The 21981-nt window shown below is 57.3% G+C and overlaps 1 protein-coding gene across 3 annotated transcripts in view; it reads right to left on the bottom strand.

The window, feature by feature from the left end:
• Positions 1–13424: 13424 nt before the first annotated feature.
• UCKL1 (uridine-cytidine kinase 1 like 1) overlaps positions 13425–21981 on the bottom strand; it is a 22845-nt gene continuing 14288 nt past the window's right edge. For 2 of the 3 annotated variants that reach the window (XM_062642362.1, XM_062642360.1), the window contains exons 8-15: positions 18287–18306; positions 16191–16289; positions 15847–15940; positions 15567–15629; positions 15069–15191; positions 14723–14830; positions 13978–14134; positions 13425–13515 (exon numbers count right to left, since the gene is read on the bottom strand). In XM_062642362.1, the coding sequence (XP_062498346.1) occupies positions 13439–13515; positions 13978–14134; positions 14723–14830; positions 15069–15191; positions 15567–15629; positions 15847–15940; positions 16191–16289; positions 18287–18306 (741 nt within the window). In that variant the 3' untranslated portion in view covers positions 13425–13438. Of the gene's footprint in view, positions 13516–13977; positions 14135–14722; positions 14831–15068; positions 15192–15566; positions 15630–15846; positions 15941–16190; positions 16290–18286; positions 18307–21781; positions 21799–21981 lie in introns of all 3 variants that reach the window. The other variant, XM_062642361.1, reaches the window with a different exon arrangement.

The raw sequence follows: 21981 nt of genomic DNA, 5'->3' as shown, positions 1-21981 counted from the left end.
GGCGGCGGCCGCTGTCCGCGGTGCTGAACGGGCGGGGGGACCCGGGAGCCGCGGCGACACCTGGGGGGGACGCGGGGGTACATGGGGGGCACGTGGAGGTACATGGGGCTATGGGTATAGATGTGGGTCTATGGGGATATATATGGGTATATGGAGGTACATGGGGCTATGGGTATAGATGTGGGTCTATGGGGATATATATGGGTATATGGAGGTACATGGGGCTATGGGTATAGATGTGGGTCTATGGGGATATATATGGGTATATGGAGGTACATGGGGCTATGGGTATAGATGTGGGTCTATGGGGATATATATGGGTATATGGAGGTACATGGGGCTATGGGTATAGATGTGGGTCTATGGGGATATATATGGGTATATGGAGGTACATGGGGCTATGGGTATAGATGTGGGTCTATGGGGATATATATGGGTATATGGAGGTACATGGGGCTATGGGTATAGATGTGGGTCTATGGGGATATATATGGGTATATGGAGGTACATGGGGCTATGGGTATAGATGTGGGTCTATGGGGGTATATATGGGTATATGGAGGTACATGGGGCTATGGGTATAGATGTGGGTCTATGGGGATATATATGGGTATATGGAGGTACATGGGGCTATGGGTATAGATGTGGGTCTATGGGGATATATATGGGTATATGGAGGTACATGGGGCTATGGGTATAGATGTGGGTCTATGGGGGTATATATGGGGATATGGAGGTACATGGGGCTATGGGTATAGATGTGGGTCTATGGGGATATATATGGGGATATGGAGGTACATGGGGCTATGGGTATAGATGTGGGTCTATGGGGGTATATATGGGTATATGGAGGTACATGGGGCTATGGGTATAGATGTGGGTCTATGGGGATATATATGGGTATATGGAGGTACATGGGGCTATGGGTATAGATGTGGGTCTATGGGGATATATATGGGGATATGGAGGTACATGGGGCTATGGGTATAGATGTGGGTCTATGGGGGTATATATGGGTATATGGAGGTACATGGGGCTATGGGTATAGATGTGGGTCTATGGGGATATATATGGGTATATGGAGGTACATGGGTCTGTGGGTATAGGTATGGGTCTATGGGTTTATATATGGGTCTGTGGGTTTATATATGGGTCTGTGGGTATATATATGGGTATATGGAGGTATCCAGGTCTGTGGGTACAGGTATGGGTCTATGGGTATATATATGGGTATATGGAGGTATCCAGGTCTGTGGGTATAGGTATGGGTCTATGGGTATATATATGGGTATATGGAGGTACATGGGTCTATGGGTCTATGGGTATGTATACAGGTATGGGTATATGGAGGTACATGGGTCTATGGGTCTATGAGTATGTATACAGGTATGGGTATATGGAGGTACATGGGTCTATGAGTATATATATGGGTCTATGGGCATATGGGTATGTATATGGGTATATATATGAGTATATGGAGGTAACTGCATCTATCGGTATATATATGGGTATGTATATGGGTATATATATGGGTATATGGAGGTACCTGAGTCTATGGATATATATATGTGTCTATGGGTATATATACGGGTCTATGGAGGTACCTGCATCTATCGGTATATATATGGGTCTATAGGTATATATATATGGGTATATGGAGGTACCTGGGTCTGTGGGTATATATATGGGTCTATGGGTATATATATGAGTACATGGAGGTACATGGGGGAGCGTGGGGGGACACGGGGCATTGTGGGGTCAAAGGGGGAGAGTCTGGGGGAGCCCAGGAGGGAACGGGGAGGGTCGGGTCTGGGGGGGCACGTGGGGGTTCATGGGGGTAAGAGTTGGGGGGGGGCACAGGGATCATGGGAATGAGCCTGGGGGAATATGGGGGTCATGGGCAGGTGAGGCTAAGGGTACATGGGGGCAAGGGGTGAGTGCTTGGGGCTTGTGGGGGGGTCTATGGGGTGTGGGGGGCACACACGGTTTGAGGGGGGCTCCTGTGTGTGTCAGAGGGGTGTGGGGGGGGTGGGAGTTAGGGGGTAACCAGGGGTGCATGTGCATGTGTGTGCATATGTACACGTATGTGCACGTGTGTACATGTGTGAGCATGTGTGTGAATATATGTACATGTGTGTGCATGCGTGTACCTGTGTGCACGTGTGTGTACATGTGTGAGCATGTGTGTACATGTATGTACATGTGTGAGCATGTGTGTGAATATATATATGTACATGTGTGTGCATACGTGTACATGTGTGTGCATGCGTGTACATGTGTGCGCATGCGTGTACCTGTGTGCACGTGTGTGTATATGTGTGAGCATGTGTGTACATATATGTGCATGTTTGAGCATCTGTGTACATATATGTACATGTGTGTGCACGTGTGTACATGTGTGTGCATATGTGTACCTGTGTGAGCATGTGTGTGAATATATATGTACATGTGTGTGCATACGTGTACATGTGTGTGCATACGTGTACATGTGTGCGCATGCGTGTACCTGTGTGCACGTGTGTGTGTATATGTGTGAGCATGTGTGTCCATATATGCACATGTTTGAGCATCTGTGTACATATATGTACATGTGTGTGCACGTGTGTACATGTGTGTGCATACGTGTACATGTGTGAGCATGTGTGTACATATATGTACACGTGTGTGCATACGTGTACCTGTGTGTACCTGTGTGTACCTGTGTGTACCTGTGTGTACATGTGTGTGCATGTGTGTACCTGTGTGCACATGTGTGTACATGTGTGTGCATACGTGTACCTGTGTGTACCTGTGTGTACACGTGTGTACATGTGTGTGCATGTGTTTACATGTGTGTACACGTGTGTACATGTGTGTGCAGGACAGACCCTCTGTGTATGACAGGGCTGCAGCAGGACCAGCGCCCGAGCCCCCTGCTCCCATGGGATGTATTCCCGTGTGCTCTGACACGGATCCCCCCTCGTTGCTCTGGATCCCCCCATGGAGCATCACCATCCGGGATGCACACACGTGCACGGGCTCACCCCTGAGCTCTTCAGGGGGAGGTTTCCCCCAGGGATACCAAATTCCATTGGGATTTGGGTCAAAGGCACCCCAAGCCCCAAACGAGCCGCGTTAAATCGAACCCGCGTGGATGGCAAAGAGCATCCACAGCCTGCTCCGGGTCAGGAGCCGCCCCCAAAGCACCTCCTGCTTCCCGGAGGGACACTGACTAGGGCTGAGGGGTTTGGGGACCCCTCAGTGCAGCAGCCAAGGTGTGGGGGGGGGATCATCAGCCTCCCCCTTTGTGCCCGCTGCGTTCTGTGGGTTCTTTTCTTCACTGAAGCATCGAGAACGCTGCAGTTTCCTGTCCCCACCTGCGGCCGCGCTCAGCCTGGAGAGGAGAAGGTTCCTTAAGGGGGGACCTGAGAGCAGCCCCAGTGCCTAAAGGAGCTGCAGGGAACCTGGAGAGGGGCTTTGGGATATAAAGGATATAGGGACAGGCCAAGGGGAATGGCTTGAACCCGCCAGAGGGGAGATGGAGATGAGCTCTGAGGCAGAAGCTCTTCCCTGTGAGGGTGCAGAAGGAGCACTGAGGACCAGAGCCTGCAGCGGGGAGGGGGCTGATGCCCAGAGCATCACTCATGGGGCTTTGGGTACCAAAGGAACAACCCGGTCCCTCTGGGCAGGGAGAGCTGCTCCGGCACCGACACCCTCATGGACATGGGGAGACGCAGCTCGGTTCATCCCTCACCCCCAGGGCCAGCACTGGGGCTGGCGATGCTCTAAGCCCATTTTCCATTCAGTCCGTATGCTTTAGGATTAGGCATTTAATCGTAGGGAAGAGGCGGAATCCCACAAGTGGGACTTGTGCTCCTGCTTGCTTTGGGAGCTCAATTGGAAGGCGTTAAAGGCACGCGTTCCTTTCTCTGCTCCCTTCGTACGTTACTGACACGCTATGAAGGGCCCCGCCGCTGCCTGGGGACTCATTAACGTCCCTCTTTGGGATGTCACCGTCCCTTGGGAGCGATGCCTTAATGATGCTTTAGGGATGCCAAAGTCCCGCCTTGGCTTTGGAGCTGCTGCGGGGCAGAGAGGTTCCCAATTAGGAGCTTTGAGCACCCGGAGCTTCGCCGACCGTGGCGGCTTCCAGCAGCTTCTCCAAAGGAATTGGGTGGGATTTGCCACCCACTTTGCTCCTTGGCACCCGCCCCGCTCCTCCCTCAGCATCCCAAAGCAGGGTTCACACGAGTATAACCCCCCCTGCTCCTCCCCATCCGGCCCATGTGTGTCAGGAACCGGTTAGGGTTAGGGTTAGGGTTAGGGTTAGGGTTAGGGTTAGGGCTCCGGCGCTGCCCATCCTGCTCTGGAGAAGGCATCTCATGGGCTGACGGACCTGAGATTGAGTCTCGTGTTTCACCATTCTCAGGTTAGACAGTCCTCGAGGTGCCCCTCACTTGGGCAGCTGTCGGATCCCACATCCCCTGCCCCACATCATCCCCTGCCCCACACCATGTGCTCCCCCAGACCCCCCGGTCTCTGAGGCCTTTGGAAGGGAAAGCTGAGAACCAGCCCCTTGTTTCTTCTGCTCCAGCTCTTCTCCATCCCTGCGCTCTGCATGGAGCAGCCCCTGCCCATAGGGATGCTGGTGTGAGGCTGTTCTCCCCTTCGGGCCTCCTCAGTGCATGGATCCGAGGCTGTCGCAGGGCAAAAGGAGGGGGTCTGTCAGGGCTGAACCCCTGCTTTCCCCTTCGCTCTCATTCCCACCACCCACAGCAGCTCCCGGGGCTGTTCCTGGGCTCAGCATCCCAAGGAGCGTGCTGCGGGAGGGGAGCAGGAGAAGGGCCCGTGCAGCCACGTGGCAGCTCAATGGCCGTGCCCATGGGTTCAACAGCCCATGGGGTGCGGGATGCTCTGCTCTGGGTTACCCGGTACCCGTTTTCCAATGGATCCTAGCATCCGCAGCCACCCAGTCCCAGAGGAAAACTTTGCCTTTGCTTTGATGGGTGCAGAAAGGAAGGTCAGCCCAGGAGCGGGGGGCATTCAAAACCCTGGCCCTGCTTCCCTCCGGTGTGCATTTATCTCCCTATTAAAAGCAGGGATGCCCGGGAGTGCTCCAGCCTCTTGGATGGGAGCTGTTTGGGAATGGGAAGGTATCGGCTGCCCTCCATGGGCGATGGGAGAGGAGCACGTGGAGCAGCCGGGTTCGGTGGCACAGAGCCCTGCATCCGGCTGCGTGGGGCAGAGCCCAGCCCCATGGGCATGGAGGGGCTGAGATCCCAGTGCCGCTGCTAAACTGGGACATGGGGGTCAGGCTGGGAGCAGAGCCATGCGTGGGGCTGCAGGGGGCTCAGTCTGCACTCAGACTGAGTGGAAGCATCACTGATGGGGAGCCTGCCTGCCCCATAGGACCACCCCCCCCCCCAGCACCTCCCGGTCCTCAGGCTGCCCTCGTGTCTGATGCTCTTCCCTTGCTGCCATTCCTTGGACCATTGCTCCAGGCAGGGAAGAGCAGATCCCCCTCCCCTCATTGCGAGCAGCGGAGCCTGCGGGGGCTGCCTTGAATTTGGGGATGAGGAACAACAGGAATCTTCTGCCTGTGTCTGCAGGTACAAGGCGGGTACAGCCCCCACTTTGGCTGCTTCCCGCTATGGGACGCTGAAAGCGGCTTCCCTGGGGAAGGGGATGTGGGGCTGCCGTTTCTGGGAGCCTGATTTGCCCTTAGCGCGGAAAAATGAAGGCTGAAAGCTCCTCAACCGAAACGAGCGCCCTCGGAGGATGCTCCGAGCTCGGTGTTGACAAGCTCCGTGCAAGCGGGGCTTCGGAAGCTGTCAGCGAGAGGCACGGAGGAAGCCGTGATCCATTTTCAGCCCCTGCCCGCGTTTCTGGCTTTGTTTTTGGATCCTGACGCATTCCCACGTGTGCCGCATGGAGCGGGCTGGAGGCACCTGCAGGCACCCCGAGGCTGTTGCAATGGGTTCGCTCGGGAGCGAAGGAGAGAGGAACCAGGCAGGCACGAAGGGGATGCGGAGCAGCAGCGAAGCTTTAGCTTCTCTAATAGCTCTCCTGCAATCTCGGGCTCTTGCTGGTGCTTGAGCTTTGTGTGGGCTTGCAGAGACAGAAGGAAGAGGAAAAGCCAAACAGAGCGAGTTTCCAGCGTTAAGGTTTAGTAAAGATGGAGCAGATCAATGGGGCAGCAGCGGATTCCTCCTCACCCCCCCCGTTAGAATGGGTTGGAAAGGGACCCTCAAAGCTCATCCAGTCCAAGCCCATGCAATGAACAGTGACATCTTCAACCCAGAGCCAGGGCTGGGGCAGCCACCGCCTCTCAGTGCGGTACCAGCGCTAAGGGATCCTTGCAGCTTCCCTCGGAGCCGACACCAGAAATCAAAGCCACCCTGAGGGCAGGATCTGTGCGCATGGATTTGATGGGAAGGGAAGCACCCGGGCTCCTTCCCATGGGGGTTTAGGCGCAGTTAAGTCAACGGCTGGTGCACGTTTGGGTCCTTGCTGCCGGCGCTGCCCACCTCACCCAGTGCAAAGTAACCTCAGAGAAGAGAGGGGCTTCCAAGAGCTTTTTAGCTGGGAATTGAGGACTGGAAGGAGCATTCCTAACGCAGCACGGAGCCAAGCAGGGATGCGGCGGGGAAGCCACAGAACCATTGGGAACCACATCAGGGGGATAAGGATGCTGCAGGGCAGCCCCTGCCTTACCTGCGAGGACGCGGTCCAGGAGGGGAGGTAGATCCCAGCTCCTCGTCCCTTTGTGTCCCCTCTCCTGCACCCTGCCACCCCCCTCCCCGGTGTCTGTTATAGCCCTGCCCCACGGCTGCAGCGCTGCCGCGCTCTGCGGGCTTCCTGTTTGTGCAGCGGGCGCTGGGGTGAACTTTCCATTACACACTGGACGGGCAGAGGGGAGGGAAGCAGCAAAACCCCCAAAGCCACCGAGCCCCAGCCCGGGGCTGCGCTCCGGGGGCTCTTTTCACTCCATTGCAAGGGAGAAAGCGCTGGGGAGGTGAGGAGGGATGTGCTGGATGCGGGAGGTGCGGAGCATCCTCCGGTGCTTGGGTCCAGCCTGGGCGTGAAGCTCCTCTGGGTGCCTTCTCCCTGCTCTTTAGGGGATGGGGAGGTCCCGTCCCTCATTTCCACCCTACCCATCAAACTCGGGGTGTTTCCTAAGTGCTGCTTCTCTGAATGGAACCAGAGCGTGAGGCAATGCTCCATCCTGCCCTGCGGTGTGTGTCTGCTCCCTTGCCACCCTAAAGCCACTCCAGCTCAGCCAGCAGACCCTCCAAGGAGGCCAAACAGAGTGGAGAGCAGCTCCTATGGCTTTAAGAGAGCAGATCTGGAGGGGATGGATGCATTTGGGCCTTTCCTTTCTCCTTACCATGCCCAAAGAGCTGTTTTGGCTGTAGAGCAAAGGAGAGCAAAGGACAAGGTGGAAAACTGCCTGCCATGAAAACACGGATGCTACCAAAGGGCCTCACTCTGCTCTGTGCTGATCCCTGCTATTTAGAGGGTGTAAAACGCCCCCGGTGCCTCTTGCTGAGCTGAAATGGGGCTGCGGCGTAAGCAGTGGTGTCTGTGGGTGGGGGTAGTCCAAGGGCTTGAGGACCTGGGGTTGCTTTGCTGCCTTCCTCCATGTCCAAGTGACCCTTCCCGATGGCAGAGGGGCTGTGGAGCCACATCCAGCTCTTCCCGAGCTCATCCCTCTGCACCATCAAGGCTGCGGTGAGCGCAGGAGCTGCTGCGGTACCAGCACCGGTGGTCAGTGCCGACCATGGACCCACTGAGTCACATCCTTCACCCACCTCAGCGGTGGTGCAGCAGGCTCAGGGTCCTGCTGGTGCACGTGGAGATCTCCATCCTGTGCCCCATCTCCTGCGGTCCCTGGGGATGGAATCGCACGGGGGAGCTGCCAGCCCATCCCCATCCCTGCCCCGCAGGCCCTCATCTCAGGGCTTTGGGTTTTGCTCCCTGTTTGGGCCAGAATGAAGGAGTTTGCCCAGTCTGGGCTGCCCAGCTGCGCTGAACCCATCAAGAGAAGGTTGCTCGAACCCTCCTGTGCCACCGCAGCCGTTGCTTGCATGAGAAAGGAAAGGAGGGGACCTTGATGCTCTTTGTTTCTTCTTTCAGTTCATCAAAAGCAGAGGAGGGGTACTCCGGATCCAGGGGGTTTCCCTCTGCTCCATGCTTTTAACACCCATGCTTTTCCCAGCGCCCACTTATCTCCATCAGAGGCGAACAACAGTGGGATGCGCAGCAGGGACCTGTGCCCTTGGCACGAGCCAACCCCATGCTACCCGGTGGGGAGCCTGCACCCATGGGTGCTCCATGCTAAAGACACCCTTCCCCAGCACAGCTTGGGGTGCTATGGATCAAAACCAATGGTCACATCAATGGATGTGACTGCCTGCCTAGCCGTGGTGTGTGAGCATCTGCTGCTTTGTACCCGATTGCTCCCCGTGAGTTAATATTGAAGCAGCAGAGGGAAAGGAAGATGGAATTGTGTTCATTTTCTGATGGGATTCCTGGGCTCTGGGACGTGAAACAGCCCCTGAAGCACTCCTGCAGCCCCCGGCGCTGCTTGGCAAGGATGCGGCACCGAGTTTCAGAGCATCCTGATGAAGCAGATAGAACAGGAGGGATGAGGATGGAAAGGAATGAGAGGAGCTGGGAATGGCTGCTGGAGGGCACTGAACGTGTGTGTGTGCTGAACCCTGTGCCGACAGAACCCCGGCACAACCAGCCCCGGCCCGGGTGGTGCTGTGCTGCCGCGGATGGTGCTTGGCACTGAGCAGTTTGGTCGCCAGGGTCTTGTCTCTGCCTGCACAAGGGCAGCGGGAAGAGCAGGGCGGCTGCGTGGTCCTGAGCATGGCTGAGGCATCTGCACCCATGGGGCTTGTGAAGGGCTCCCGGACCAAGAATAAGCATCCCAAAACAGGGAGAAATGTCCCAACACAGGGAGAAATGTCCCAAAAGAGGGAGAAATGTCCCAAAACAGGAAGAAATGTCCCAACACAGGGAGAAATGTCCCAAAACAGGGAGAAATGTCCCAAAAGAGGGAGAAATGTCCTAAAACAGGGAGAAATGTCCCAAAAGAGGGAGAAATGTCCCCAAACAGGGAGAAATGTCCCAAAAGAGGGAGAAATGTCCCAAAACAGGAAGAAATGTCCCAAAACAGGGAGAAATGTCCCCAAACAGGGATAAATGTCCCAAAACAGGGAGAAATGCCCCATATCAGAGAGGAGCATCCCAAAACAGGGGGAAACATCCTAAAACAGGGAGAAACATCCCAAAACAGGGAGAAACATCCCGAAACAGGGAGAAACATCCCAAAACAGGGATAAATGTCCCCAAACAGTGAGAAATGTCTGAAATCAAGGAGAAGCATGCCAAAACAGGGAGAAACATCCCAAAACACGAAGAAATGGCCCAAAACAGAGAGAAGCATCCCAAAACAGGGGGAAATGTCCCAAACCAGGGAGAAATGCCCCAAAACAAGGGGAAATAGCCCTAAACAACGGTAAGCATCCCAAAACAGGGAGAAATGTCCCCAAAACAGAGAGAAGCATCCCAAACCAGGGGGAAACATCTCAAACAAGGAGAAACGCCCCAGAACAAGAATAAGCATCCCAAACCAGGGAGAAACGTCTCAAAACAGGGAGCAGCTTCCCAAATCCCAAACGCTGGAAGCTCGACCCGTGGCCACCGCAGCAGAGCCCGGGTTTCTCCTGTGCTTCGCATCCCTTCCTCGGGCTCCTCCCCAGCCCTTTCTCTCCCTGCTGCAGTTGCTCAGGGCAGGGGCCGGGGGGGGGGCGTCCCCAATGAACCATCCCTGGGTGTTTGCTGGGGGCAGATGAAGCCTTTTCCGTGTCCTTGGTGCTCAGGAGTGCCGCTGGGAGCCCGGCCAAGGGCCGCTTTCAGGTGCGAGCTCAGCTCCGGGTGCTGGTGAAGCCGTTTCCAAGCGGAGACGTCAGTGTCGGGTGCGCTGTGAGCATCCTGCCCCGAGCACCCCTCACGCAGCAGCTTCGGAGCAGCCCATTTTCCACTGCTGGTTTGATGATGCCTTGTGCTGAACAACCCCCCCCACCGTGAGCAAAGCAGCGTCCTCAATGCAAACCCTGCTTTGTAACGCGGTTTATAGCACAGAAACGAAGCTTCTGTGCAGCGATGGGGCAGGATTGTGCCTCGCAGGGAGCTGTTGGGGGGCAGCAGCGCAGCCCGCTCCTGCAGTGGGTGGCTGCGTTTTGGGATGAGCCATGGGGCGAGCAGTGCAGGCTTCAGCCCACGGGTTCTGCCTCTTTCTGCGCAGATAGGAAACAGCCTCCGAAGGAAGATGAGTCCTTTGTTCTGACCTGGTTGAGCCCTGCGTTGCCTTCCAGCCCCACCGAGCCCATAAGGGGGCAGGCAGCAGCAATGGAGGTGCTTCAGGCGGTTACCATGGGCTGGTGGGGATGTTTCATCTCTTGCAAAGAAAACCAACCCCATCTGCTGCAAGGAGGAGAAAAGCAACCCAAAAGTTGTCCTCCCTTGGCCCCCGCCTCGGGATGAGGGCGATGCCTTTGATGGTCAAGCCGATTTTGTTCTCTTTTTTGTTGGTTTTTCTTCTTTTTAACTGCTCCGGTCTATTTTTGGTGAGGAGGGAGTGGTGGTGAAGAGCCTCTGCTGCCCGTCAGACCCGATGTGGTTTGGGTTGCTCCGGACGCTGGGCAGGAAGTCACGCAAAGCCCATCCTGTGTCTGTGGGTGATGCTGAGGCTGGGGGTCCTGCATAGATGGGGTGACCCCTGGCTGCGGTAGGGGGATGTAAACGATCCCATGGGCAAGAAATCATGGAACCATGGAATGATTCGGGTTGGAAAGGACCGTAAAGCTCACTGACACCTTCCACTAGGGCAGGTTGTGCCAAGCCCCTTGAACACTGCCAGGGATGGGGCAGCCACAGCTTCTCTGGGCACCCTGTGCCAGCGCCTCAGCACCCTCACATCAAATACCTTTAGAAGGCTTTTTTGGCTGCTTTAATTTACTGTCACTGTAGACGGTGTGACCCTCGTGGGCAGCACCGGTGGCCCCGGTGGGATGCCCCTGATGCCTCAGATGGGTCCCTGGGTAAGGGAGGAGCACGTCGTGTTGCTGTCAGCAGCATGGCTGGCCTGGGGAGCGCGCCCGCATCCCTCCCACGCAGGGTTTCCGATGTGATGCTGCTGCCAGCACCGCTCCCAAACACACTGAACCTCATAGAGATGGTTGTGGTGCAGGGGGGTCGGGTGATGGGGATGGGTCAAAGCCACCAGAGACAGGGTTGGGGCTCAAGTCACCATTGGCACCTCAAGGAGGGGAGGGGAAGGTGCCGCGTTGAGAGGTGGGAGCAGCCGGCCATAGGGGTTGGGTTTGCTGAGGCAGAGCGTGGCTGCGTGGTGGCCAAACCTGTGGATGTCCTAAGGGAAAGTGTGGATGTGCTGAAGGAAAAGGTGGATCTGCAAAGGGAAAGCGTGGATCTGGTGAGGGAATACATGGATCTACTGACGAAAAAGGTGTGCTGAAGGAAAAGTGCAGAACTTCAGAGATAAACAGGGATCTGCTGGGGAAAGATGCAGATCTGCTGAGGACAAATGGAGGGCTGCTACGAGAGGCTGCATCCATGGTGTTCAAAGGGGTCTGGGTGCGTGGATTGGGATGGAGGATGTTGCTTCCCCCCCCTCTCCCTCCAAGGAAGCGTTGTGGGATCTCCACAGGGCTCAAGACCCACACGAGGCCTTGTGTCCCTCAAGGATGCTGCTGGCGCTGCTCAAGCAGGGTCTGCTGGGCCTTGGTGCATGGAGGACGACGGTGGCTTGAGCACGGTGTAGAAAGGAGCCCCCGGCCCTGGGCTCCTCCATGTGCCCGGTGCTGCTGCCCTCATCCCATGGCTGCTCCCCCCATACCCGGTGCTGCTGCCCTCATCCCATGGCTGCTCCCCCCCCCATACCCGGTGCTGCTGCCCTCATCCCATGGCTGCTCCCCCTGTACCCGGTGCTGCTGCCCTCATCCCATGGCTGCTCCCCCCCATACCCGGTGCTGCTGCCCTCATCCCATGGCTGCTCCCCCCCATACCCGGTGCTGCTGCCCTCATCCCATGGCTGCTCCCCCCATACCCGGTGCTGCTGCCCTCATCCCATGGCTGCTCCCCCCCATACCCGGTGCTGCTGCCCTCATCCCATGGCTGCTCCCCCCGTACCCGGTGCTGCTGCCCTCATCCCATGGCTGCTCCCCCCCGTACCCGGTGCTGCTGCCCTCATCCCATGGCTGCTCCCCCCGTACCTGGTGCTGCTGCCCTCATCCCATGGCTGCTCCCCCCCCCATACCCGGTGCTGCTGCCCTCATCCCATGGCTGCTCCCCCCGTACCCGGTGCTGCTGCCCTCATCCCATGGCTGCTCCCCCCCATACCCGGTGCTGCTGCCCTCATCCCATGGCTGCTCTCCCCATACCCGGTGCTGCCGCTGTGGCTGTGCTGGCTCCGGGTGCCCGCATGGAGCCGGGTCCTTGAGGATGTCTCTATTGTGGGCTCACCGCACCTGAGCCCACACCGGGTCACTGCATGTGGGCAAGGAGAACATCCCCCTTCCTCCTGACAGATCAAACCCCTCCGGAGCCACCCCGATGCTCCTCTTGGCACAGGGATGCTGCATTGGTGTCAAAGCCTCCTTAAGCCTGCTTACAGCTTCCTGGAGACCACCAGGAGATGCTCCTGCTGCCCACCGTGTATTGAGCAGCTCTGGTTCGGGATGAGCGAGCTGCTGCTGGGGTGAGATGTGATGCACTTCAGCTGCTGAACCGGAGCAGGGACTTGGTGCTGCTTAAGCTAGTGAGTGATGTGATCTGAGCTGAACTTCAGCTTCCTTGCAGCCGTGGTGAGCTGGTACCAGCTCGTCTCCTGGAGCTAGGGCACGGTATTGCCTCCTTGGTGTACGGCAGTGAGAGGAGGGAGCTGGGGAATGGGAGTGGGGGCTTTTGAGGGGGGTTACCCTGCCCTTGAAGAGGGGTAGCGGGGAGCTCTCTGCTCCCATCAGCTCCCATGAGGTGGAGGCTCCCTCCCTGCCTCGGGAGCAGCAGGCAGAGCCAGCGCATCCCATAGACAGGCTCTCGGTGGGGTGTAAGAGCCTCAGTGCTCCCTGAGGAGAAGCAACCAGGAGCTGGGGGCTGCGGATGGAAGTGACGAGGAGCAGCTCCATACAAGAGAAACCAGAGAGAAAAATTTATTCTTTTCCTTTATAAAACCTCTGCAATAAGTTATCTATCGGCAAGTATTTAAATTAAAATAAATTACCTCTGCTCTACGCTGGGGCACAAACCAGGATCTGTGTTCTCTGAAAAAATAGGCCCTACATCTCCAATGTAAGAGCTGCAAAAAAATATCTCTGCTCGGTGAGGAGGGGGCTGAAGGGGTTAAGGTGCGGTGCTGAAGCTGCCCGGCCAGCTAAGTGCTGAGAGCATCTTCATCGTCGCTCCAGTCCGGAGGAGCATCCGTGCCGAAGTACCGGTCACCGAAGTTGCCTGTGGGGAGGAAGGGAGATGCGGTCACAGTGCAGGGAACAGGAGCAGGTTTATCCATCAGCTCGAGCAGCAGCAGAACCGGAGCATCCCGGAGGTCGTGGGAGCACCCGTCGGCAGGGGTTTCCTGGTGCAGCGGAGGTGAGGGCACAAGAACACAGGGAGCTTGGTTTGGAGCTTAGGGGATGGGGTGGGCACAGGGCTGCTCCCCATGGCCCAGCTCAGCTTCTCCATCTGGGGCTGGCGGAGGACCACGGGGAGCAGCTCCCGCTGCCAACAAGGCTATGGCTGCATCGATTCCAGCACCCACGTGGCAGCAGGAGCCAGGAGAGGCAGTGGGTACCCGAGTCCAATAAGACCACACTTAAGGTGCTGCTGACAACCAGGGCTTCACTTCCTCTGGTGAGCGGGCCAGAAGCACCAAACCCCCCCTCCAAACCAGGTCATTCCTGCCCACATACTCACCGATGCCAGGGATTATCCGGAATAGATCATTCACCTTCTTGTCCACAGCAGTGGTGATGATCTTCACCCGGGGGAAAGCGTAGGCGACTGAGTGGACACCCATCTCTGCCATCAGCAGGGAGAGGAGGAAGATCTTGTCTTCTGGGACATCGTGATCCTGCATAAAGGCAGAGACACGTTGGGGTATCTGTGGAACTTCAGGGCCCACTCCTCCAGCGAGCAGCATTCCAAGCACCCAATGGAGCCACATCTTCTGCTCCCCTCTGTGGCCAGCTGGGGTTACTGATCACAGAGCCAACTAAATCCCATCAGCGACGGCACAAGGATGGGGTGACTTGGTCAGCACATGGTTACAGTCACCCCAGCTTGCGCTGTCCCCCATCACACCACCCTTCCCATGGAGGGGGCAGTTTCACCCCAAAGCCCCTCACCATGGCCGTGCCTGATGTTAGAATCATAGATCCATAGAATAGCTCAGGCTGGAAAGGACCTGAAGATCATCCAGTTCCAACCCCCTGCCATGGGCAGGGACACCTCACACTAAACCATGGCACCCAAGGCCTTGTCCAACCTGGCCTTGAACACTGCCAGGGATGGAGCATTCACAACCTCCCTGGGCAACCCATTCCAGTGCCTCAGCACCCTCACAGGAAAGAATTTCCTCCTTAGATCCAATCTAAATGCTCTGCACGTTACTTGGGAACAAACCCCCCTCTCCACGCGGCGTTCCCGGTGTTCTCCATACCAGCAGCACCCGCACTGCCATCATAGCCGCTGCGCCGGTGGACACCGTGCAGTCCATCAGGATGACGTGGTCCTCACTGATGTCCTTGGGCAGCCTCAGGTAATGGAGCTGGGCAAGGGGAGGGGGGAAAGGGGCAGCTTAGAGCCTGCAGGCGGACGGAACAAACCCGAAGCCCTCCTCTTGCAGGGGTGAAGCCTCCTTCCTGCATCTCCATCTCTCAGACCCCAGCTCGGAGCCAGGCGCTGGCGCACGCCCTTGGACCCCCTCCCCGCACCAGCTCCATCGGCAGAGCCCTGAGTCACCCCCCGGCACGCACAGCACCACCCATGGCACCCCAAGGCCCTACCTCCGGCTCGCCCGTGTTGCAGTTGGTCTGGATGAGGATGGTCCCGATGCGCACGTCCTTGCACACCGCGCGCAGCGCCGGCTCCATGGTCTCCCCCGCGCGCAGGATGGACACCCCGGTGATCTGCAGCGCACAGGGATGGGCTGGGAGCTGCACAGCACCCATATGGCGCTGGGGGGGGGGGGTGGGTGTCTCATGGGCAACCCCAAAGCACAGCCCTTTCAAGGGAGCTGTGTCAGCCCTGCTTCCCTCAGTGCGAAGGCAACAGCGGCACAGGGATGCTGCTGATGGCACCTTGGTCACCAACCATAGGCAGGAGAGCAAACACCTAACCCAGGCCTGAGGGAAGCCCCAGGCTGCCCTTGCTTTTGATGCGACCCCATGGGGTATAATCACAAATCACAGAGTGGTTTGGGTTGGAAGGGACCTTAAAGATCGAGTTCCAATGGTCTAAAATAGGGCTTTTTGGTCCCAACGGTACTTTCTGCTCCCACTTACTTGCTTCCCACTGTACGTCCTCCCTTCGTAGTCCTGTCCTTGAGGGGTCTGGACTGTGCAGCTCTACAAAAGCCAGGTGAGAAGTGTTACCAGGGGCTGATGTGGCTCCCGGAGCCGTGGCCAAGGGGAGCCTTATTCCACTCCACGAGGAGAAGGCTGGTACACGGGGTAAGGCTGGAGGAGAAGCACCAGGACAACCCCAGCTCCCCGGCAGTTACAGGTCAGGAATGGGAGAGGAATCACAGCGCCTGGTGCCTCCCAGCCACAGCCCTGAACCCACCTGGAACGGGAGCAAGGAGAGCGCGTGCTCAATCAGCAGCCGCATCAGGCGCTTGGAGTAGAAGATGAACTCGTCCCTGCTGGTCTCCTTGTTTCTAGAGGGGAGGGAAAGGCACCGTGAGCTGCAGACCAGAGCCAGGGATGTGTGGACGAGGTCAACCCCTGCCCAGAGCCTTGTTTGCATGGGACCCATGCGCATCGCGGTGGTAGCAAAGCCAAGGCCATGGAGCGCTCTCAGCACAGCTCCTCCACCGTTGCCCTGTCCCACGTCCCCAGGGTGGATGTGGGAGTCCAAAGCACCAGCCCCATCCCAGCCCGGGGCAGCCACGGCGGCGGGGGCTTTACCTGATGATGGTGTGCATGCCCCTCACCTGAGGGGTGCTCTTCAGCACGCTGAGGGTCTGAGGAAGGGGGTGGCACTGATGGGCAGAGGCCAGGGCGGCCCTGGAAAGCAAACACAGGGTCAGGAGGTGCTGGGGGTCCAGGCTGGGGCAGAGCGCACGGCCGGAGCCATCCTCCCATTGCAAACGCACACCGAGGCCGTCCAGCCCTGCAATGGCAAAGGGACCTGCTCCTGGGAATGGTGGTCGGTGGAGACACAGGGACCTGCCCTTCCCGCTGGGCATCCATTGGGAAGAAAGGGGAAGGTAAAATCAAACCCTTCTCCCGCTCCGGAGTCTTATCCCTGGTGGGTCCTGAGCTGATGGGGTGAGGAGGGGCTGCTGTGGTTGTATCTGCACCACGAACAGGGCAGGAGCCGGGCGCACGGCGCTGGCCACGGAGCCAGGAATGAGACCACTGCAGAGAGCGCCTGGTCCATTCAGGGACAGAACTGATGTCACATCAGGCATCATCAGGGCCGGCCAGGGCTGGCTCTGTGTGACTCATCCCCACAGAAGCAATAGTGGAGCTATTCCTGGATCAAGGGAACAAGAGCCCCATTAGCCACCTCGCTCTTTGAGAGCGGTGCCATGGGATGAAGGTCACATCTATTTGGCTTCTACAGGGCTGGGCAGGGTGGACGAGCAACTGTGTCTGGGAGGAGGGCTGGGGTCCGAAAGCCACACATCAGATCACACACGTGCTGCATCCCGGTCGGGGAGATGCTGGGAGGAGAAGGGAGCAAACAGACGGAAGCACCGGGTGATTGAGGCTCAAACCAAGCAGAAACCTGGGTTAATCACACACACAGAGGCACACAAGCGGGGAGGAAGACAGAGAAGATGACCGGCAGGAATGGAGGAGGGCAGGGCTGGGTGACTTGAGGCCTCCATCCACGTAGCCATCTCCTGGTCTTGGGCAACCAGCACCAAACGAGACATTCCCAAGGCCTGCGGGTGCTTCAGGGCTCCTTGCTTTTGCCAGCTCCTGCGTGGCATCAGAGAGCCTCGATGCAGGGAACGCTCCCGAGAGCCGTGACAGCTCACTCATGGCACGGCAATCGTGTTGGGATTGTGCTGCCTGCAAACCCCATTGCCTCTTTGGGACAAGCAGCCCTCAAGGCCCTGGCCCTGCTGCTGCTGGAGCGAGCTCCCTGTCTGCCCCCCAAAGCCGGGTTCGGTGCCCTCAGGGATGCTCCTGCACCAGGGATGTGCTGCCGGCAGCTCCCTGCCTTCCCTCTGCCAGACCTGGCCTGGGGATGGATGCTGGGGCACAGCCCTGCCTGACCCCCCTTCCCGCAAGGGATGCAGAACCATGCAGCAGGTGAGCATCTGAGCCCTGTCTTTGGTAGAGGATGGAGCCTGCATGGGGCTGCCTGCTTCTGGGGGGGGGGGAGAGATTGACCCCCCCAACACAGAGCCACACACTCATGGCCCTGATGGGTTTGCCAAGGTGACAATGCGCTGTTGCCCAAACTAGAGGAGCCCCCCATAGGGCTGCCTCCTACCCATCACAGCCCTGAGCTCCCCCATGGGCATCCCTCCATCACTGCCAGGTCCCTGTCACGGCATCCCACCACATCACAGCCCCTCTCCTGCGGGGTCTCTGCGGTCGAGACACGGTGTGCCCCGGCTCCTGCGCCTTGCTGCTGATGCCAGTGAGGGCTCCCTGCTCTGGTACCAACCCTGGGTGCCTGGGAACACCCCTCCTGCATCCCGAGCTACCAACAGCCCCATGGGGAACGCTGCCAGTGTTTTGTCACCCACCCCTTCCTACAACACCCATGCAGGCACTGGTGCTGGGTGCAACCCCAACAGCAGGGAAGCACTTAGCGCTGTGGGCATCCCCACCGGGAACAGCAGCCGGTCCCACCGTTGGGGTTGGGATAAAGATGCTCTCTCCAGTCCCTCCACCCCGGTTTGTTCCGCACAGCCCCAGCAAAGCAGGACCCCGTGAGCCACCCGCCCGGGTTAGTGCCGCGGTTCCCAGCCCCTGTCCCCAGCCCTGGTGTTAGTGGCACAACCAAAACCACTGCTGTCTGTTAGCGTTTGTCTCCTCACATATCCCAGCGCAGCTTCCTCTGGTCCCCGGGTGGGAGGGATGGTCAGGGACACAAGACAGGAGACAACGAGAGTTTAAAGGGAGAGGGACAAACGTGACATGAAACAAAGGAGAGAGCACCGTCATTAGTCAGAGGGGGGAAAGAAGCCCCGACTGATCTATGGCTCCTGGACCTTCCTCATCACCCCACAGACCCCAGCGCTCCTCCCTGGGTGACCAAGTCGGGTCAGGGCTGCTCTCCATGGCTCCAATCCTGGCTCCATCCGCTCTCACCACCCCGGAGTCATGGCAGGGACGTTGTGCCATCCCTGCAGCCCCGGCTGCAGCTCTCAAAGCCCAGAGGGAAGTGCTGCAATCCCTTCCTCCAACCTGCCCCGCATCCATGCGAACACATGTGGGTACCCCCGTCCTGGAGAGGGGATCTGCTCCAGCCCTGGAATGCCGAGAGCGCTGGGAACACAGGGAGAAACCCAGCTCTGACCAGGGAAGGAAAACCTCCCTTCCCTGAGTGCCTGCCCCGGCATCACCATCCCTTGGAGATGATGGAGGCAGAGAGAAGAGCTCAGTCACCCCTCTATAACCGCGCTCCCTGCGGTGATACCCCCCATCCAGCCGTGCTGGCAGGGATGGAGGGAGCAGGTCGCTGCCACCAGGACCTGCAGACAGCCTGGTTTGAGAGTGATGCTTCCTGTCCCCACCCCTGGACCACAATGGAAAGTTGAGGTGGGCAGCTCCGAGCACGTCAAGAACACGTTCCACTTCGGAAACTGATGCTTCTCCCCCCCCTGCCACCAGAACAAAAGCTTTGAAGGTAAAAAAAGCCAGAAGAAAGAAAGAAAGAGAGGAGAGAAAGGGGAGCCCATCTCTTAGGAAGGCTTCAGGGAACATCCTCGGCTCTTTGTTGAGCACGCTGTCAAGCAGGAAGCAGACAAGAGGCATCCAGCGACAAAGGAGCTAATGCAGTCAAGGCATTTCAAACAGGCACAGCGGCTGGCTTTCAGGGCTGACATTTCAAACAAGGGCTATTAAACTGTGCCACGGGTTGGTATTTAAAGACACAACTGGCAAAGGGCACGCCAAGCTGATCCAGAGCTTGGGATTTGGGGGGGGATAGTGATGGGAGAGGGGAATGGGCTGAAACCAGCTCCGGCCCCGGGCTGCAGGAGGGATGGGACCGGGCTGGGAGCGCTGTGTCCCGGTGGCAGGGCTGCTCCAGGAGAAATACTCACCTGGGCATGGATGGGGAGGGAGGGCCTGCATGTAATGACATGGTTAAACATGTGGGAAGCTGGGAACCAATATCCCAGCTGCCAGGACACCCAGGTCTGACCTGTGCTCTGGGGGAATGCCGAGGAGGGCAAGGATGCTCCTCAGCAGGCAATGATTACGGGAGGAGAACAGGTCCTTAAATGGCACCATTAAACTGCTTGGAATTCACCCGTTTGATCAGCTGGGAATGAGGGAGAGGAGCTCCGGGTCAGGAGAGGCAGCCAGGAGCACAAGGACCAGAGAAGCACCTGGGACTGGGAGCAGACCCAAGCATCCAGGTTTTATTCCACCAGCTGCAAAGGCCTCACTGCGTCCCCAGGGCCACCAAAAGGAGGTGACATCGGAACAACAACTCGGACATTTAGATGAAGCCATCCAGGACAAGAGGACAGGGAACTGCTCGAGATGAAAGGCCCGTGTTTCCCAAGCGCATCTCGCTTCAGCGCGTCTCCATCCACCTCGCTCCTCTCGGGAGCGCAGAGGGGCTGATGGGGAAGCACAGCACAAGGACTCCAGGAGTGAAAACAGACTGGGTTTTGCAGGGATTTTCCTCCCAGACTTCACGGCTTAGGCACAAATAAAACCCTGAGCTTTAGGATATAAAACTGTGGCCGTGCTTACCCCAGAGTTACTTGTGCAGGCCAGAGCTCCCCTTCCAAACTTGTTATCCTGACACTACCAGTACTTACTCGGCATGACAGGCTGAGGAAGTTGGGGCTGTTCAGCCTGGAGAAGAGAAGCTGCGTGGAGACCTCAGAGCAGCTTCCAGTGTCTGAAGGGGGCCTATAGGGATGCTGGGGAGGGACTCTTCATTAGGGACTGTAGTGACAGGACAAGGGGTAACGGGTTCAAACTGAAACAGGGGAAGTTTAGATTGGATCTAAGGAGGAAATTCTTTCCTGTGAGGGTGCTGAGGCACTGGAATGGGTTGCCCAGGGAGGTTGTGAATGCTCCATCCCTGGCAGTGCTCAAGGCCAGGTTGGACAGAGCCTTGGGTGCCATGGTTTAGTGTGAGGTGTCCCTGCCCATGGCAGGGGGCTGGAGCTGGATGATTTTAGGGTCCTTTCCAACCCGAACTATTCTATGATTCTATGTTATCATATACCTGATTTAAGGTGCCCCAAAAAGTTACCTGTACTGAGTGCACTTCGATTAGAGAGGAGAATCACTGGAGAGAAAGGAATTTCATATATGTGTATATATATAACACAAGTATATATACATATATACATACATATATATACACACATATATACATGCACACACACATCCATCTACCCTCTTCATGTTACCCCTGCCCTTTTTAAAGCACCAGCCTCCTCTCCATCCCAAAGAGCACCTTCCCACCTGGACCTGCAGACACACAGGCAAGCTCTCACTGTCTGTATGTAAACGTCAGGCCCCGTGCTGGGGTCAGACAAGCCAGCAGCAGTAAAACAAAGCACCCAGGCTGCAGCAGGAAGAAGTCAAGCCCTTTCCTGCTCATCTCAGGTATTTTAAAAGCTTCTTGTATGGCCCATGTGAATTTTAGGGTTACTCGAGTGTCTCCGTGCAGCGATGGAATCTAAATGGAAACCCATTTGCAGTAATGCATCCCCTCTGCTCCCTACAGAAACACCTGGAAGCAAGAGAGCTGGAGCCCCATCTGGATCCCCGCACTGAAGAGGCTGAGTCAGTCAACGTGTACTTTATAGCATCCATCCACAGACACTGCCAAATTAGGAATCCTGCTGGATCAGGGCCCAAGAGCCCTCGTGGTCCCCAGGCAGCTGCTGCGTGGCCTTTGGGCACTGCAGGGAAGCGGGTACCTCTCTCCATGCTGAAGCTGGGAGTCATCAGGCTTGGAGCTGAGCATCTCTGCACGCAGCAGGGATCCAGGGCTCCTGCCACCCTCGAGCCACGTTGGTTAATCTATTAACTGATGGTTAATGGTGGTTAACCATCAGGGATGGAGGATGGCTCTGATGGTGGAAATAGAAGAGAATCCCAGGATGCAAACCTCCCCTCTTGGGGGTCCCCAGCTCACAGACCTGGTCCTGCCCCACCTTCAAGGCTCAACCCTTGCAGGATGAATACATCCCTATGGGACATCCCTGTCCCTGCTGGTCCCAAAGACAAGGACAAGGCAGCTTCGGTCTCGACTGCAGGTCAGGGTTAGGCCAAGCAGTGCCTGGCATTGGAAATGCCTCTGGCTGCACACACAGGACAGAGTTAGGGGCTCTTACCTGACACTGAGTTCACGCTGCGGCAGCAACACAAAGACACAATGCAACCGGTATTAAGCATTGTCAACACCAGGGGCGATTCAAGACAAAAGAAAAGGAGAAATAGGAATATTTTCCTGCATTCCCATGTAGCCTTTTCCCCTTCTTCCCCTCCCCAGGTAAATGAAAGCCCCCCCCGAGCCAACCCCTCACAGCAGCAC

This window comes from Pezoporus occidentalis, unplaced genomic scaffold (assembly GCF_034315485.1).
Source record: "Pezoporus occidentalis ecotype Australia unplaced genomic scaffold, CSIRO_AGI_Poc_V1 ctg70, whole genome shotgun sequence".
Classification (NCBI taxonomy): Eukaryota; Metazoa; Chordata; class Aves; order Psittaciformes; family Psittacidae; genus Pezoporus; species Pezoporus occidentalis.
This window is presented reverse-complemented; position numbering and strand designations above follow the sequence as displayed.